The sequence below is a fragment of the Saimiri boliviensis genome, chromosome 5, assembly GCF_048565385.1.
Source record: "Saimiri boliviensis isolate mSaiBol1 chromosome 5, mSaiBol1.pri, whole genome shotgun sequence".
NCBI lineage: Eukaryota > Metazoa > Chordata > Mammalia > Primates > Cebidae > Saimiri > Saimiri boliviensis.
Genome location: NC_133453.1, coordinates 150,860,317 through 150,877,533, shown reverse-complemented (window position 1 = coordinate 150,877,533; position 17,217 = coordinate 150,860,317). Strand labels below are relative to the sequence as shown.

Here is a 17,217-nt window from a genome sequence, read left to right as displayed (position 1 = left end):
GGGGTCACCCTGCATGGGTGTCTCAAGGGCTGGTCCATTAGTGGGAGGGTTCACAGGCAGTCGCGTGGAGTCCCACACAGTCCGGGGTGAAGTGCTGGCTCACGTGGCATTGGCTCCATCCGCGGCTCTGGACCCACCTTGCTCAGTTGTCCTGGAGCAGCAGGACCAGTGTCCTCTGGCCACAGGAAGGCCCTGAGTTGCAGGCTGGGGAAAGAAGCACCAGCTTCGGCAATAGCAGATCTTAAAGGAGACACTTCATAAGTTAAAGACAGAATAAATTGTCCTGGTGTTGGGTGTTAGACACACTCATTGCATCTCAGGTTACAGATGGGAGGAAACATGTGGGCTCCAAGACTCACCATGTTCCCATCAGCTCATCTGGTGTTGGTCACACATGGGGAAACTGAGGCCTGGGGAGGCGTGGCTTCCCGAGGCCACACAGTTGCTGAGAATCAGATTACCATGAGGGTGTCCTAAGGTAAGGTCTAGCTCTGCAGGTCTTATTTTTACATTTTCTTTTTTTTTAAAATCTTGGTTGAAATCTTACACACACACACACACACACACACACACACACACACACACACATTTTCCCTTTAATTTTCCTTTAGGTTCCGGAGTACACGTGCAGGTCATGTAGGCTTGTTGCATAGGTACATACATAACCAGGTGGTTTGCTGCCTCTATTTTCCCTTCATCTACATCTGGCATTTCTCCCCATGTTATCCCTCCCTGCCGCTGTCCCTCCCCTAGCCCCCCGTCACTGCCCCCAGTGTGTGATGCTCCTCTCCCTGAGTCCATGTGTTCTCATTGTTCAGCACCCACCTATGAGTGAGAACATGTGGTGTTTGGTTTTCTGTTCTTGTGTCAGTTTGCTGAGAATGATGGTTTCTAGATTGATCCAAGTCCCTACAGAGGACATGAACTCATTGTTTTTTATGGCTGCATAGTATTCCATGGTGTATATGTGCCACATTTTCTTTGTCCAGTGTATCATTCATGGGCATTTGGGTTGGTTCTAGGTCTTTGCTGTAGTACACAGGGTTGCAGTGAAGATACGTGTGCATGTGTCTTTATAATAGAACAAGTTTTTAGTCCTTTGGGTATATACCCAGTAATGGGATTGCTGGGTCAAATGAAATTTCTATTTCTAGATCCTTGAGAAATCTCCATACTGTCTTCCACAGTGGTTGAACTAATTTACACTCCCATCAACAGTGTAAGAATGTTCCTATTTCTCCACATCCTCTCCAGCATCTGTTGTCTCCAGATTTTTAAATGATTGCTGTTCTAACTGGCGTGAGATGATACTGCAATGTGGTTTTGATTTGCATTTCTCTAATGTCCAGTGATGATTAGCATTTTTTCATATGTCTGTTGGCCTCATATATGTCCTCTTTTGTAAAGTGTCTGTTCATATCCTTCACCCACTTTTGAATGGGTTTATTTGTTTTTCTTGTAAATATGTTTTAGTTCTTTGTAGATTCTGGATATTAGCCCTTTGTCAGATGGGTAGGTCACAAAAATTTTTTCCCATTCTGTTGGTTGTCGGATCACTCTAATGATTGTTTCTTTTGCTGTACAGAAGCTGTAGAGTTTGATTAGGTCCCGTTTGTCTATCTTGGCTTTTGTTGTCATTGCTTTTAGTGTTTTAGTCGTGAAGTTCTTGCCTATGCCTGTGTCCTCAATGGTTTTGCCTAAGATTTCTTCTAGGGTTTTTATGGTGTTAGGTTTTATGTTTAAATCTTTAATCCATCTGTAGTTAATTTTAGTGTAATGTGACAGGATGGAGTCCAGTTTCTGCTTTCTGCACATGGCTAGCCGGTTTTCTCAGCACCATTTATTAAACATGGAGTCCTTTCCCCATTGCTTGTTTTTGTCAGGTTTGTCCAAGATCAGCTGTGTGGTGTTGCTTCTGAAGCCTCTGTTCTGTTCCATCGGTCTGTGTCTCTATTTTGGTACCAGTACTATGCCATTTTGATTACTGTAGCCTTGTAGTATAGTTTGAAGTCTGGCAGTGTGATGCCTCTGGCTTTGTTTTTTTTTTTTTTTTTTTTTTTTTGCTTAGGATTGTCTTGGCTATGCAGGCTCTCTTGTGGTTCCATATGAAGTTTAAAGTGTTTTTTTCCATTTCTGTGAAGAAGGTCATTGGTAGCTTGATGGGGATAGCGCTGAATCTATAAATTACTTTTAAGCTTCATAAGTGAAGGAGAAATAAAATCCTTTATGGACAAGCAGTTACCGAGAGAGATAATCGTTACCACCAGACGTGCCTTACAAGAGCTCCTGAAAGAAACACTAAACCCGGAAAGGAACAAGTACCAGCCACTGCAAAAGCACACCAAATGGCAAAGACCAAAAATGGAGTGAAGAAACTGAGTCAACTAATGGGCAAGAAAACCAGCCAGTAACAAAATGGCAGGATCAAATTCACACATAGCAACATTAACATTGAATGTAAACGACCTAAATGCCCCAATCAAAAGACACAGACTGGCAAACTGGATAGAAAGTCAAGACCCATTAGTGTGCTGTATTCAGGAAACCCGTTTCACTTACAAAGACACACATACACTCAAAATAAAAGGATGGAAGAAGATTTATCAAGCAAATGGGGTTGCAATTCTAGTCTCTGATAAAACGGACTTCAAACCAACAAAGATCAAAAGAGGCAAAGAAGGGCATTACATAATGGTAAAAGGATCAACGCAACAAGAAGAGCTGACGAGTCTAGATATATTCGCACCCAACACAGGCGCGCTCCGATGCGTAAAGCAAGTTCTTTACGTTTTCTTTTTAAAAATTGTCCTCAGAGTTGTTCAGCTGTGTCTGCTGCGAGTCCTTGCTGCTCAGACTGCTCAGACTGGCGGTGCGGTCAGCCTCCTTTGATGCTAAAACAGTGTTCTCCATCGTGCAGCCCCTTTTCCCTAATTGGTGTGGGAGGAAATCAGCCAGGAAGGGTGGGCTGAGTCAGAAACATGAAAAAGGAGAGGCAGGTGGGAGCCACAGAAGGGACTAGCACAGCGGGAGCGGCACAGGCAGAAAGGCCTTCAAAGCCGGTCTTCCCCAGCTGCTGGCCTCCAGTGATCTTCCTGCCTCGGTCTCCGAAAGTCCTGTGATTTCAGGCATTGAATGGAGCATTGATGGATAAAAATCAACATGAAAGCAAGTGACAATGCTTTTGTGTTTTTCTTTAGTCGGTTGTAATAGTTGTATAGGTGTAGTGCCCTCACTTTGGAAGCAGAGATTCAGGAACATAGAAGTGTACATAAAAGGAGAATAAAGTGGCTGTCAGCTGCTGCCCTCGTCCATGCTCTGTGCGTGGTTTTCATGAAGCTTCCTGTGTGCAAGTTGTCACACGCACCTTCTCACACACACTTCTTTCATAATTTAGGTCATTGTATGTAATTTTCGGGGGAAATTATAGAGTAAGCACCTTTTCCAGCCAACAAATGAAGCCCCATGGCCCCCATGGCTAGTCGTGCCAGGCTGTGTGTCACAGACAGGGTCTGGGCATGAAGTGCTGGTGGCTGCTCTGTGATCTCACCATGTGTGACCAGGGGGTGTTGGGGTCACCACCTGCAGGCGTCTGCCCTGCAGACCCTGACTCAGTGACGGAGGAATAAAGTACACTGACACACAGATACTATGCTTTGCCAGTCTGGCTGAGGGTCTGTGGCAGTTCACAGATTCCCTGGAGAGTGCTGTAAAGAGTTGTGACCACTGGCCCTCCCCAGCCAGCAAGACTCACATTTGTTTAGTAAAATTTAATTGACAGAGGCTTGAATCAACATCACTAGAGGTTAAAGATGAAAGGACAGGTTCTGAGCCCTAAAGCAAATACCGTGAGAGGATAATATCCCTGGTTGACCCCACCCCTGCCAAGGCAATCCAGCTCAAAGGTTGGTTTTAAGACCACATGAGTAAACAAGATAGCTAGGGACAATACTCACATTCCTGTGTACTCTGAGCCCTAATCTTTCTGGCTCCTGCAAAGAGACTCTGGCTGCCTTCAGCCAAGAACTAGAGAAAAACCCTTACGCCTTCCAAAAGGGTTTTGGGCTGTATTCTGTAACTTTCTCTAATATTTTTCTCTTAATATTTTTGCTACCAGCCTGAGTGAATTCCCACAAGTGAAGTAATGAGTCTCTTCTTTTCTCTTTTAGACAGATCTCACAGGAGGATAAAAATTGGGAGACCAATATCCAGGAACTACAAAAAAAGGTATCCAGCTTTCTTTTCTCAGGGGTTTCTGATTCACTTCTCCAAGAAGAGAGTGATTGATGCCTTTTCCTTCCCTCACGTGACTGTGGTTGTACACAAGACATATATCTATGAATGAATGGGGAAAAATGTTTCCAGACACAGCAGGCTGATTTTCTCAGGAAGTGGCAAGCGAGCGTCTTCACAGGACCTTTTCCTTTCCCTGCACCTTGCAGGGCCATCCTCTGAGCGGGTGTCCCTGGCCACCAGCCCTCTCCTGACCCTGAAGGGCAGGCCCCAGGCTCACCCTTTGCAGAGGGGAGATGGGCAAGGCGTGCTGCAGCTCGAGGACAGACCTAGGACGCGTGAGTGTGCTGCCAGCGCCTCGGACTTCTGGGGGCAGAGCTTGTTTTGTTTTGTTTTTGGCTCATTCTTCTGTGGGGTGGACTTTCTCAGCCCATTTGTGAATACAGAGGGCCCCTTCCTAGTCCAGAGAGCTCTGCTCAAGACCTGCTAGAAGTTGTTTGCATCTCAGTGACATTTCAAATCCACGCAGTTTATTTTCTCGGGAGAGATGGATTACCCGCTCTCATTGTGATGGGCACAGTCTCCAGGCGAGTGAGGTGTCTCCCAACAGGGCTGCATTGCACCTCACATCTATTGTATTTGTTTTCCATAAAGATTTCGAATGCAGTCTGATGAGGGGCCTCAGTGCCTTCACTCCATTCTATGTAGATGGTCAGGGTTAGAAAAGAAAGGTGTATCTGTGATGCTCTTGTGGACCCCAGGTTCATACAGGTCATGCCGGCCCTGCCAGACTGTGCTGTTTTAGTCATGAGTTGGAGAGGGATCGTGTGCCTCTCTGTGCATCTGGACAAGGACTGCAGTGAGATGAAGTGGACAGGCAAGGCGTGGCAGCATCCCTTTATCACAGCTAAGAATTCCTACAGCAATGCCTTATCCAGGAGTCACACACACATATATGTGTATATATGTACGTGCGTGCGCACACACACACGCGCGCGCGCACAACTCGGGAATGGAAAACCAAACATTGTATGTTCTCACTTATGAGTAGGAGCTGAGCTACACGCACGCAAAGGCATGAGAATAATGCAGTAGGCCTTGGGGACTTGGGGGGAAGGGTGGGAGTGGGGCGAGGGAGACACGGCTACACATTGGGTACCGTGTACACCTCTCAGGCTGTGGCAGCACCAGAGTCTCAGAAATCACCAGTGGAGAACTTACCTGTGTAACCAGACACCGCCTGTCTCCCTGAACCTATTGAAATAAAAAAAGAAAAATGACCTCAGGTGTCCAGAAGGAGCAAATCTGAATGACACTCCCAAAAAGCCTCCACTTCCACGAGCTGCAGGATGCCGGGATGCTCTTTTACCTGCCTGCTCTTCCACCGACCCTTGAACTGCCTGTGGCAACAGCCACTCTCTGCAGTCGCTGGCTGCGGCTCAGGAAGGCTTGCCAGGGCCTCCCTGGGGCCGGGTGAGAACCCGCATCCCTCGCCTGGGAGCATTTCAGTCTTTTTCTGCTATGCTCCTTTGGCCCTAATTCTTCAGCACAGAATCACATAGGAAAATGGACCTTCCCCAGAGGGTCAAAGGGGAGGATGAGAGGAGGCTAGTGAGCCCCGAGCCTTTGCAGTGGGCGGGGAGGGCAGATGCTCACTGGGGGCCCCGCTACACACGGAAGAGGGGCTCTGTTGGAGCTGTTGCGACACAGAGGGGCTTGCATGTGTTTTTGCTGGCGGCAGCTTTACCTGTGAGACCAGAGGAAGCAAGAGAGAAATCTCTGTGTAGCTGTAGCTCTATCTCGGTGTGTCTATATCTATATGTCTGTATCTGTTCAAATCCAGATAGCTAGACATCTGTGATGATAGACATCTAGATCCACCGATATCTACGAAGCTACAGACATTCGTCGTCATTGCTGTCCACATCTGTCCACCTGGACAGATTAGACCATTGGGTAGATAGGTGTGCTAGTGGGACTAGACTCCAGAAGGGACCCCGTGTTTGCCAGGCGCAGTGGCTCACACCTGTCATCCCAGTACTCTGGGAGGCAGAGCTGAACACATTGCTTGAGCCCAGGAGTTCAAGACCAGCCTGGGCAACATGGTGAAACCCCATCTCTACTAAACATACAAAAGCTAGCTGGGTGTGGTGGCGTATACCTGTAGTCCTAGCTACTCAGGCAGCTGAGGTAGGAGGATCACCTGAGCCCAGGAGGCGGAGGTTGCAGTGAGCTGATCCGGTGCCAGTGCACTCCAGCCTGACTGACAGAGCGAGACTCTGTCTCCAGAAAAGGAAAGGACCTGGCACAGTTGTCTTTTCACACAGTGGGCTGCGATTCACATGGCAAATTGGTCAACAGGGCAGGCCGGCCAGGTGCCCCTCTGCGTGTGCTCCCCTGCCTGGCCCCATGTGGCTGTGGCCTGTGGAGCACAGCACCCTTGGGGCCTCTTAGGGAGAGCCCTGTCTCCTGCTGACTCCGAGGTTTATGGAGGCCTTGCAGAGGGTAAGGTGCCTCAGAGCCTGCCCTCCCCCTGCCCTCTCTGATTCCTGAGGGTGTCATCCCAGTGATAAGAGCGCACCCCCTGCATTCTAAGGGTCTCGTGCATTTTACGTGAAGAACACGGCCAGAGCCTTACCTGGGAGTCATCAGTTCTGCGAGAAGGTTCAGCCTCATTGCCCCGCCAGCACGCTTGGCGCATGGTAGGGAAAGGGACAGTGGAGACAGCGCTGCCATGACAGGCCCTGTGGAAACGCCCCATCGTCCCCTGTCACCTGCGGGCCAGGTGCTTCATCACAGGGCTGTATGCACTTGACATCTGCTGTGTGTACCTTTCCTAACGATTTTGAATGTAGTGATCCTGAATCTGTCTGGTTTTCCTATGACACAGTCCTTTGTTATTTTCCTTCAAGTCTGAGACGTTACGTTTCTCGTCATGGTGGAATTGGTCGTGGTTCCAGTTGCAGAGGTTCTGCTGTGCTGCAGGAGTCAGAGCATTGTGCAGAGTAAGTGAGCTGTGGTTTCTCTCTTACAGCACGGGATCTCCGACAAGATTCTGCTTGCCAAATGCCTGGCGGTGTTGGGATTTGTTATCATCATGTTCTTCCTCAATTCATTTGTCCCTGGCATTCATCTTGATATTGGTGAGTGTAATTTAGCTTTGTTCATAGGTTTTGTCACGTTCCAGATGGGAAGGTTTCAGAGCCCGTTCCTGACTTTGCCCACGGGCAGCCGGACGGGTGGGAGGCCAGAGAGGGCTGAGATGGAGGGTGGGCAGCCTGCCCTGGGAAGAAGGATGCCATTTCCTTTTGGTTTGCTGGGTCGGGGGGTGGGGGAGGAAGAGAGAGATGCATCTCCAGCCCCTTAGACTCCGTGTCACCGGCCCTCGGCCCCTCCAGGGATGACCATGAAGAGGAATGTGGAGTGGGCGCTGTCCCGTGTGTTGTGGTGAATAACCACATCTTCACGTGTTTCCCAGGAGACACAGGGAGCCCCATCAGCAAGGCCAGCGCTGCTCCTCATCTGAGGGTGTGTCTGTCTGGCGCATGAAACTGTCATCCCACCATCCACCGCTGGTTTGTCTTCTCTCACTCTCGCCACACCTGTGGCTCTCAGACGTCTGCACTTTCTCTAGCCTGTGTTGTGTGACTGGGCCTGTCCCCACCTGAGATGTGGCTCTTTCAGGGGGAACCCGTGGTACAGAGTTTGCAGACCCTGGCATCCTCCACCTTCCATCAGTGTTCTCCACTCTCCTAGACGTTTCTTATCGATTTCACGGTTATCTCCATCGATATCCTTATTGAAAACAAAACAAAACCCACCGCACATGGAAGTGTAGGTTTATAGGAAGCATACAGTTGAGTTGGTGTCACAGTGTTTTCTTTAACCAAAGCTTTCCCACAGTTTTTGTTTGAGAGTGAGCTCTGATAAGATGCTTAAAATATCCAACTTTCATCGTAATTCGTATAAAACCTTGGTTTACTGTGAAATTTGAGGAGTGTAGCTGCTGTAGAAAGTGAAGACTCCTAATTTTGTAAGATAGATGGATAATGCTACAAGCTTCAGTGATTCACGCCACACCATTACTTCCGGGTTCCTGGAAACCATGAGAAATTTGTAGACTAGAAGTCGGTTTCCCTTTTTTCTTATGTAAAAAAAAACCACGTTTCTAGATTCCCACACAACACGTGATGTGTGTGCTGCTGACTGGGGGTCCAGCCTGATGCTGTGTATTCACAGCCTCTCTATTTCTTTCTCTCGATAATTCCTAATCCACCTTTCCAGGTGGCCTGGGCTTGGTTCAGGCAGGCTGGTGTTATTTATCCACACCTGAGGGCTGATCTGCTTAGAATCCCGATAAGCTAATGATCCAGAGCTGGAGAGGTAACAATATTGTGATTTTCAGTTGTACTTGGTGGATTAAATCTAGAAATTGCTGCAGTGTAATTATTTTTAATTATACCTCAGGCCTAACTTAATTTTAACATCAGAAACTTTAATGATTACAGGAATGTTAGGTGGTCACCACTGGTAATTAAACAAATTTTAAAATCTGGTGTTTTGTGGGTAGAGAGGTTCCGTTAGGTGTTGACAGACAATTTGGCTCCTAATTTTATTTGAGAGTCTACTTTAGAAGAGCATAGCAGGCATTTTAAAAACTAAAAAGATATAAGAGCTTGCATTCCGTTTTATTAACATTTGGCAATAGTCTTTGTATTAAAAACAATACTTTAAAACTTAAAGTCACATATTTAACTATATGGACTTAAGAAATCTTGGTTATTATGAGACTTTTAGCCTGGAAGTGTACATTTTTTACAAAACGTCTCATCTCTGTGTGGTTGTTACATCTGTGAATGATGGATGTTACCCAGGCTGGAGTGCAATGGCGCGATCTCGGCTCACCGCAACCTCTACCTCCTGGGTTCAGGCAATTCTCCTGCCTCAGCCTCCTGAGTAGCTGGGATTACAGGCACGTGCCACCATGCCCAGCTAATTTTTTGTATTTTTAGTAGAGACGGGGTTTCAGCATGTTGACCAGGATGGTCTCGATCTCTCGACCTCGTGATCCACCTGCCTCGGCCTCCCAAAGTGCTGGGATTACAGGCTTGAGCCACCGCACCCAGCCGGACATATTTATTTTCTGTTTTTAAATCCTGTTTTCTTTTTATTTGGGGTTTGTGTATAGGTGATTTTATCTGGGGATCCAGATATTTGCATATTCATCAAGATAGGTTGACTAAGAGAAAAGTTTGATTGGCATATATTTTGATGGAATATAGTTTCCTTAGAGTTATAGGAATTTTTGTGATGTGAACAGGGGCAAAATGGATACAGGATCACCCCAGACTTCAGCCAGTAGCAATGTGATCATTTATCTTTGGTGAAGTTCAGTTTTTAAAAAATGTAACGGTGTATTTTTTAATTTTTTTGAGACAGAGTTTCACTCTGTGCTCAAGCTGGAGTGCAGTGGCACAATCTCAGCTCAGTGCAGCCTCTGCCTCCCAGGCTCAAGCAGTTCTCATGCCCCAGCCTCCTGAGTGGCTTGAGGATTGCTTAAGCCTGGGAGGTGGAGGTCACAGTGAGGTAGATGGTACTGCTTTACTCCAGCCTTGATGACAGAGCCAGACCCTGTTTCAGGGAAAAAGCAAAGCAAAACAAGAAAACAAAAAACAAACTACTCCAGACACTTTCTGTGAACTCAGGTTTTTATTCTCTGGGTTGGTTTCCTTCTCTTGAGTAGCACTGCTGTGTCATACGGTGGGTGTAGATTTTGGTTTAAAAAGAACTGCTGCCCTGTTTTCTAGTGAGGCCATCCCCTTTGCGTTCCCACAGCATGCAGGGGGTTCCAGCTGCTTCATACCCTTGCTGGCACGTGTTACAGGGAGAATTCCCCTGGAGTTCCACAGCACCTTGTACAAACCTTAAATGTATTCTCATGATTTCTTTCCTCCTCTGTCCCCTGACCTCCTGCTTCCCGGGTAGACTCAGTGGCACGGTCCGTGTGTCTGTATTTCCCTCCCCAGTGCCTCGTGCTGACGCCTGGCTCGTTAGTAAAAGTAAGGTGTGGGTTTACAGGATGCACACACAAGCTTCTTGTTGCTGCTCACAGATTCCAACTTAACTACGTGGAGGAAATTAGGTGAGAATTTCCTATGTGGCTGACCCAGCCTGGGTTCTCCAGAGAGCACAGCCTGAGGGAAAGGCTCACGTGTGGGTTCTTTATCCCACGGACGAGGAGTGAGGGATGAGGGAGGGGAGCTGGGCCGTGACCCCCGCGTGCTCGCCTTGCAGCTGGCCACCGGCACCCACCCTGCGGGGCTGTTGAGTGGAGGTACCAAGTGCACCTCAGGACTGCCCGTGGGATTGAGTGGGAGCAAGAAGGAACGTTAACTGGCTGACGCCCGTGCCTGTTGGCCACAGCTCCTTCCCATGGGATGCTTGAGTCCATGTGTCTGGCTGCATGTGCCGAGGCCGTGCGGCTGCACCCACAGAGTGGCCCAGGCGGAGAAGGCATCTGGGCGTGGGCTCCAGGGCTGACCTTCTGGGTGCATCTGTTTGAGGGTGATCGGGCCACACAGAGCTGGCTATGGTGACAGACAGGAGAGCCCTAAGGGACTCCAGGGCGTACAGAGTTGGCACAACGGCAAAGGAGGGTGAGTGAGGACCAGGGTCACAGGTCACACCCATCCAGCAGAGAGGTGGCTCCCAATGTGCAGGGACCAAGCCCAGCCTGGACGCTGGCTCCGCAGAGGTCCACAGTCCCTGCCTGAAGCCCTTCGTGCCACAGATGGTTTTGTAGAGGCCAAGGGAGCGCCTTCCCCTTGGGCCTCTCGAATGTCACTGAAAATCCAGCTCCCAGATGGCAGAGTAATAGGAGAAAAGGCATACACATTTATTTAGCCCTGTACATGGGAGTCTTCAGAATGAAGACCCAAAGATGCAGGATAAATTGTCCATGTTAATGCTTAGGTTCAACCAAGCGTGGACAGCTGTGTAGAAATGGGACTGGAGAAAAAGTGTGTGACGAGGCGCTGCTAGACCGAGGGGGAAACCCAGTAGGGCCTGTGTGTCCAGAGGCTTCCTGGCTTCCTTCTGGGTGTGGGGAGGGCCCCTCTCTGGAATGGGGGTGGTAGGACTTAGCTCAAACAAGGCAGGTCAGACAGTTTCTTCATGGCCAGTCTTCACACAGAAAGGCAGAGAGAAAATTAGAATAATACGTTAGGTTTTGAGGCTGGCTTTGGAGAAAAGGGTTCTGGTTTCCATGATCCGCCTTGGGAGAGAGGGATTCAAGTTTCTCTGGCAGCCTCGGAGGAGAATGGGACTGAGAGACTCAAGGGCAGGAGGAGGTCAGAGAACACTTTTACTTCTGACAAAACAAAAACTTCAGCCAAGTTAAATTTAAAGGAGTTTAATTGAACAATGAATGATTCGCGAATTGAGCAGCCCCCAGAATCACAGCAGATTCATAGACTCCAGGGTGACCCACGGTCAGAACAAACTCATAGACAAAGAAGGTAAAGTGACATATGGGAATTGGCAGTGAGGCACAGAAACAGTGAGATTGGTGACAGCTCAGCATTTGCCTTATTTGAACGCAGTTTGAACATTCAGCAGTCTGTGAATGTCTCAAGTATGGCAGCAGGGACTGGCCAACACTCAGCCATTTTTAGAGGTGCACACTATTTTTTTTTTTTTGAGATGGAGTCTTGTTCCCATCTCAAAGGCTGGAGTGCAGTGGCACGATCTCCTTTCACTGCAACGCCCACCTCCCGGGTCCAAGTGATTCTCCTTCAGCCTCCAGAGTAGTAGCTGGGATTACAGGTGTGCACCACCATGTGTATTTTTAGTAGAGAGGGGTTTTCGCCATGTTGGCCATGCTGGTCTTGAACTCCTGACCTCAGGTGATCCACCCGCCTCGGCCTCCCAAAGTGCTAGGATTACAGGCGTGAGCCACTGTGCCCAGCCTAGAGGTACATACTATTAAGTTAGGTTTTCAATTTTTACTTTTAAGTAGCTTACAGTTCATTCACAAGGACTCAAATACAGGTGCGTGGAGACCTTCTCAGGCCGTCCTCAGCTTGCTCCAACTTCTGAGGCCTTCATTTTGGGGTATTGCTTTCTGAGCCCTGGAAGTTTCAAAATTCAGATTTTTTGTGTGTGTTAGAAAGATAATTCAGTGAACATGCTGAATGAATTTTGGGTATAAAGTCACACACCCGGAGAGGTTCAGGGCCAGCCCCTGCCATCCGAGCGTGATCACCACAGTGACGCGTGAATATCGACACAATGTGGGATAAATAAAGACTGCAGATAACCTCATTTCTGTTCAAGTCAGGCTTTGTTGAATTTTTTTGACATCAAAATATATAGAAAAAGTTTGCTTTTCTGAAATTAGGGTTTCAGGATTGTGGATAACTGATTATGGAGCTATAAAAAGAAGCAGCGAGGCAGGCTTGAAAATCTTGTCTTTGGTCTTAAAATTGAGAGCCTTGATGAGCGGTTTCCTAGGCCTCCTCCTCTGATAATTAGTTCAGAATGTGCCCCAGATTCTGTCATGATGTGTTTGATTAGATTTTGGTTCTGGAAAATTTCCCGTCATTATTTCCCTGATTATGGTTTTGAAATTGCTGGTCCTCTGCCTGTCCCTTGGAATCCCTCTGGTTGAGCAGTTTTATTGTTGTCTTTGTGAAAGTATTTTTAGCTACAAATAAAGCAATCTATTGGATCTGTCTTAAGCAAAATAGAGGATTATTAGAATGATAACAGGCTGACAGGCTTCCAGGACAATGGGTCCCCTTGGGGGCGGGCTCAGGAAGGAGGAAAGTTTGGGGCGGAGGGGAGAGTGCTCACTGCCTGGGCATCTGCAGTGCTTTGCCCTCGGCCCCTCGCTTCTCCGTGGCTGGTTGGCACATCTTTCTCTGCTAATGGCAGAACAGTGGTTGCTTCATCAATTTTCCAGTTTATGAGACCTCAATTTTAGCCACACACACAGAAAAGGCCATTTTGAGTCCCCGGTACCCAGACGAGGAGTCTGCTCGGCCTGGTTGATTTCTTTAGTCTCCTAGCACAGGAAACTCTGAGCAGGCAGGTGGGGACACGTGGTGAAATGGGGCCTGGGATGGTGGAGGCATATGTCTTAGAGGAGGGGTCACTATGAGCTGGACAGATATTCCCAAGCCTTCCTAACATATTTTCTGTGTACTCTAGTTTCTGGTAAGATTCATTGCAGCTGAGCTATTTGCATAGCCATCCTTTTTGTACAGCACATGGAGGCAGCGGCCTAGGGGTGGGGCTCGCGTGGTGAACATGAAAACCACGTTGCTACTCTCCTTGGCTGTCTTCTCTAGAAGGGAGATAGATCTGTATTTATTCTGCACAGGGAGTCATATCACTGCCAGCGGTTCCTCCTGCCAGCTACCCAGGTAGACGTGATTTATGCAGGCAGAGGAGTTTACACATGCAGAGCTGGCTAAATGGAAGGCTGGAGTGTATTATGACTGAAATCAGCCTCTGATTCGGAGGCTAGCGTTTTTCAAGGACAGTTTTGGGGAAGAGTGGCGGGGGGTGGCTAGGCAGTAGGTGCTTGCTGCCGATTGGTTAAGGGTGTCAATCACAGGGTGTGGGAAATGGTCCTTCTGCACTCAGAGTCACTTCTGGGTAAGCTACAGGAGCACTTGCTCCAGGTGGAGCCATCGGTCTCAGACATGTAAAAATCCTGAAAAGCTATCTCCAAAGACGAGTCTTAGGCTGTACAGTAGTGATGTCATCTGCGGGAGTAACTGGGAAGTTGCATATCTTGTAACCTTCAGAATAATGGCTGGCAATCTTGTATGTCTACACTTCAGCAGAATTCAGCCTCTGCTCTTCTCCTAGCATGGTGGTCTTCAATAGCTTTACAAAGGCAGTTGAGTTTTGGGGAAGGGCTGTCATCATTTAAGGAAGGTATAAACTAAATGTCTGCCAAAGTTAGCTTGCCTTAAATTCAAGAGTAATTAAGGGCAGCTTGAAGGCTAAAGGCAAGAGGGGGTTGGATAGATCAGACCTCCCACACTGTCATAATTTTTCCTCACTGTTACAATTTTTCTGCAAAGGTGGTTTCAGTCACATTAGGGGCATCAAGGACTACACAGCTAATTTAGACGCCCAGACCTTCAGAGCTCTGATGCAGATACAAGCCAAGGATGTGAGAGATGGTCAAATGGTAAAGCCAAAAACGGTAATTTCCATAGTCAAGGTGTCGATGGAAAGAGTCAAACTCTAAGTTATTTGAAGAGATCTATTGTGAGACAAAAATGAGTCACTGTGGCCTGTGACACCGCTCCAGGAGGTCCTGAGAACATGTTCCCAAGGTGGTTGAGTTACAGCTTGATTTCGTACATGTTAGGGGGACAGAGTTACGGGAGGACGTTAATCAGCTCGTGTCAGGTGTGTGTTGGTTCAGTCCAGAAAGGCGCAACAGCTCGAAGCAGGTGCAGGGTCAGAGCTTCCAGGTAAGGTAGATTCAGGGACTTTCTGATTGGTTGAAGGAGTTATTATCTCAAGTCCCAGAATCAATAGGAAGAAGAGGCTGGGTTGAAATAGGGGGTTGTGGAGACCAAGCCTCCAGGTAGCAGGCTTCAGAGCTCTTGTCAGAGCTAAAAAAATTCCATGTCCTAGGGAAAGGATCCGGAAAGGGAAGGGGATTCTCTACGAAACGTAGATGTTCCCCACAAGGACAGCTTTGCAGGGCCGTCTCAAAGTGTGTCAAAGAAACATATTTTGGGGTAAAATACTTTGATTTCTTTCAGGGCCTGCTCTCTGTCACGTGATGCTATGGTAGAGTGTGGCTGGAATTTGGGATCTTACTGCTTTATCTGTTCTATCATTCTTAAGATCCCAGTTTTAATGTGGATGCTGGTCAGTTGTGCCTAAATTCCAGAGGGAGGAGGGTACAGTGAGGCGAGACGGACCCCCTTTCCTCCCATCCTGCTGTGAGCTAGTTTTTCAGGTTTCTTTGAAATGCCCTGGGCCGAGGGGAGTCCATCAGTTGGTTGAGGGGCTTGAAATTTTGTTTTTAGTTCACACAAAGTTACAGATGAGAGGCCTAATGAAATCCACAAAAGAAATGAGGAGCTCTTACTGGAAAGGCTGTTACGTTAGAAAAAAGCCCTGATATACGTAAACTGTAGAAGACAATTATTACATACAGTTTGTGTTAACCTGATAATAAGAATATTTAAATCCCTGGGTGACTCTATTCTAGTTTTCTTCAAATATTCATCTTAGATGAATGTAAATATCCAAGAGATTATTTCAGAATGATGATAAATATAATATGATGTAATACAATGTAACATAGTGTAATGTAATATGGATCTTGGATTTGTAAGTCAGTTAGAATAATTAGCTGCTTTCCTTATTACCCTCACCACAGGTAAAATTACCACATTTCATCATAACACTGAAGAAATGAAGTCACGGGAGAGAATGACTCGGTTTTTAAAAAATGGAGATAATAGAATTCACACAACATTAAATTCATCTTGTGAAATTATATCGTTCACTGTATTTTAGTATATTCACAAAGTTGTACGACCGTTATCAGTATCCAGATCCAGAACGCACCGCCACCCTGCGGGTGGTCTTACGCCCCGTGGCAGTCACTCGTGCACTGTTTCCCCCAGTCTCTGGGAACCACTAAGCCTACCTTCTGTTCCTAGATTTGCCTCTCCTGGACTTCTCATTTAATGCAGTCATTTAACCTGTGGTCTTTTGTGTCTAGCTTTTTTCACTTAGCATAACATCTTCAAGGTTCATCCGTGTTGCATCAGGAGTTAGTGCTTCATTTCGTTTGGCTGTATTATATTCATATATATATTTTCTATTTATATATGTAAATATACTTTATTTATTCATTTATTAGCTGGTTGACTGAGGAGTGGAATTGCAAGGTCATATGCAACTGTCTGTTTAACTTTTTGAAACCCACCAAGCTGCTTCTCCAGTGCAGATGCCTTTTCACGCTCCGGGTGGCAGTGCATGAGCGTCCTGATTTCCCCACACTTTCACCAGCACTTGTTAGTTATTGTGTGCGTCCTCGATTGTGCTCATTGAACCAGGCGTGAAGTGCCGTGGCGTTGCAGCTTTGATCTGCGTTTCCTGGTAATGAATGACATCGAGCATCTTTTCACGTGCTTCCTGGCCGTTTATGAAATGCTCTCTTACTAAACAGCACGTGAACTTGCTCTTCGCATCTGTTTGGAGATCTCAGCTGTGATCTGCAGTAGCAGCAGCCTTCTTTTGCTACGATGGAGATTTGTTCCACACTCTGGGGCTTCTTTACCCATTTGTCTCCCTCCCTTAGCGTCATGCACACACTGTGAGACACGGGGGTGAGGAAGCCCAGTGCCTCTCCTCCAGGTGCTTAAAACCGCAGCCTTGCCAGAGCCTAGTGAAGCATTTCGTAGGGTTGGTCATGGTTTTCCACACGTGGGCATTCACTGTTGATTGTGGTCTCCTTTTGTTAGCTCCAAAATGTTTTGAATAATGCAACCAATATCCTCCGTTGGGTACCTACAGGTTAATGAATTTGGGGTAGAATAAAATCATTTAATGACTGTTTCTCTCTTCATTTTTCATTCCAAATGGCTTGTGTCTGCACATAATAGTAAGACTGCTGAGATTTTTAAAAGACTGGATAATTTTGACAGAGAACCACATTAGCTTTTAAACTGGATTTTTCAGAAACGTTAGTAGTCTCTATTTGAATAAAAATATGAATTATGGATGGGAGAGTAAGGTGTTAGATATACAGTCATCAAGAGAGTTGTTAACAGTTTCACATTAAGTGATTACCACTTACAGTTTTTGTCATTGGTCATTACTCAACATTCTACATCATCTCAATATATATAAACATTTTTTCTACGTAAATTATATTTTCCCCTTAGCATTAATAAGACAATTTTCATATTCGCTATAGAAAACCAAATCTGGAGAAATCAC

The 17,217-nt window shown here is 46.9% G+C and overlaps 1 protein-coding gene across 6 annotated transcripts in view; it reads left to right on the top strand.

Moving 5' to 3' along the window:
* OCA2 (OCA2 melanosomal transmembrane protein) overlaps nt 1–17,217 on the top strand; it is a 241,394-nt gene that overhangs the window by 110,820 nt on the left and 113,357 nt on the right. For all 6 annotated transcript variants that reach the window (XM_074400144.1, XM_039480091.2, XM_039480090.2 and 3 more), the window contains 2 exons: nt 4,167–4,224; nt 7,265–7,373. In XM_074400144.1, the coding sequence (XP_074256245.1) occupies nt 4,167–4,224; nt 7,265–7,373 (167 nt within the window). The remainder of the gene's footprint in view (nt 1–4,166; nt 4,225–7,264; nt 7,374–17,217) is intronic.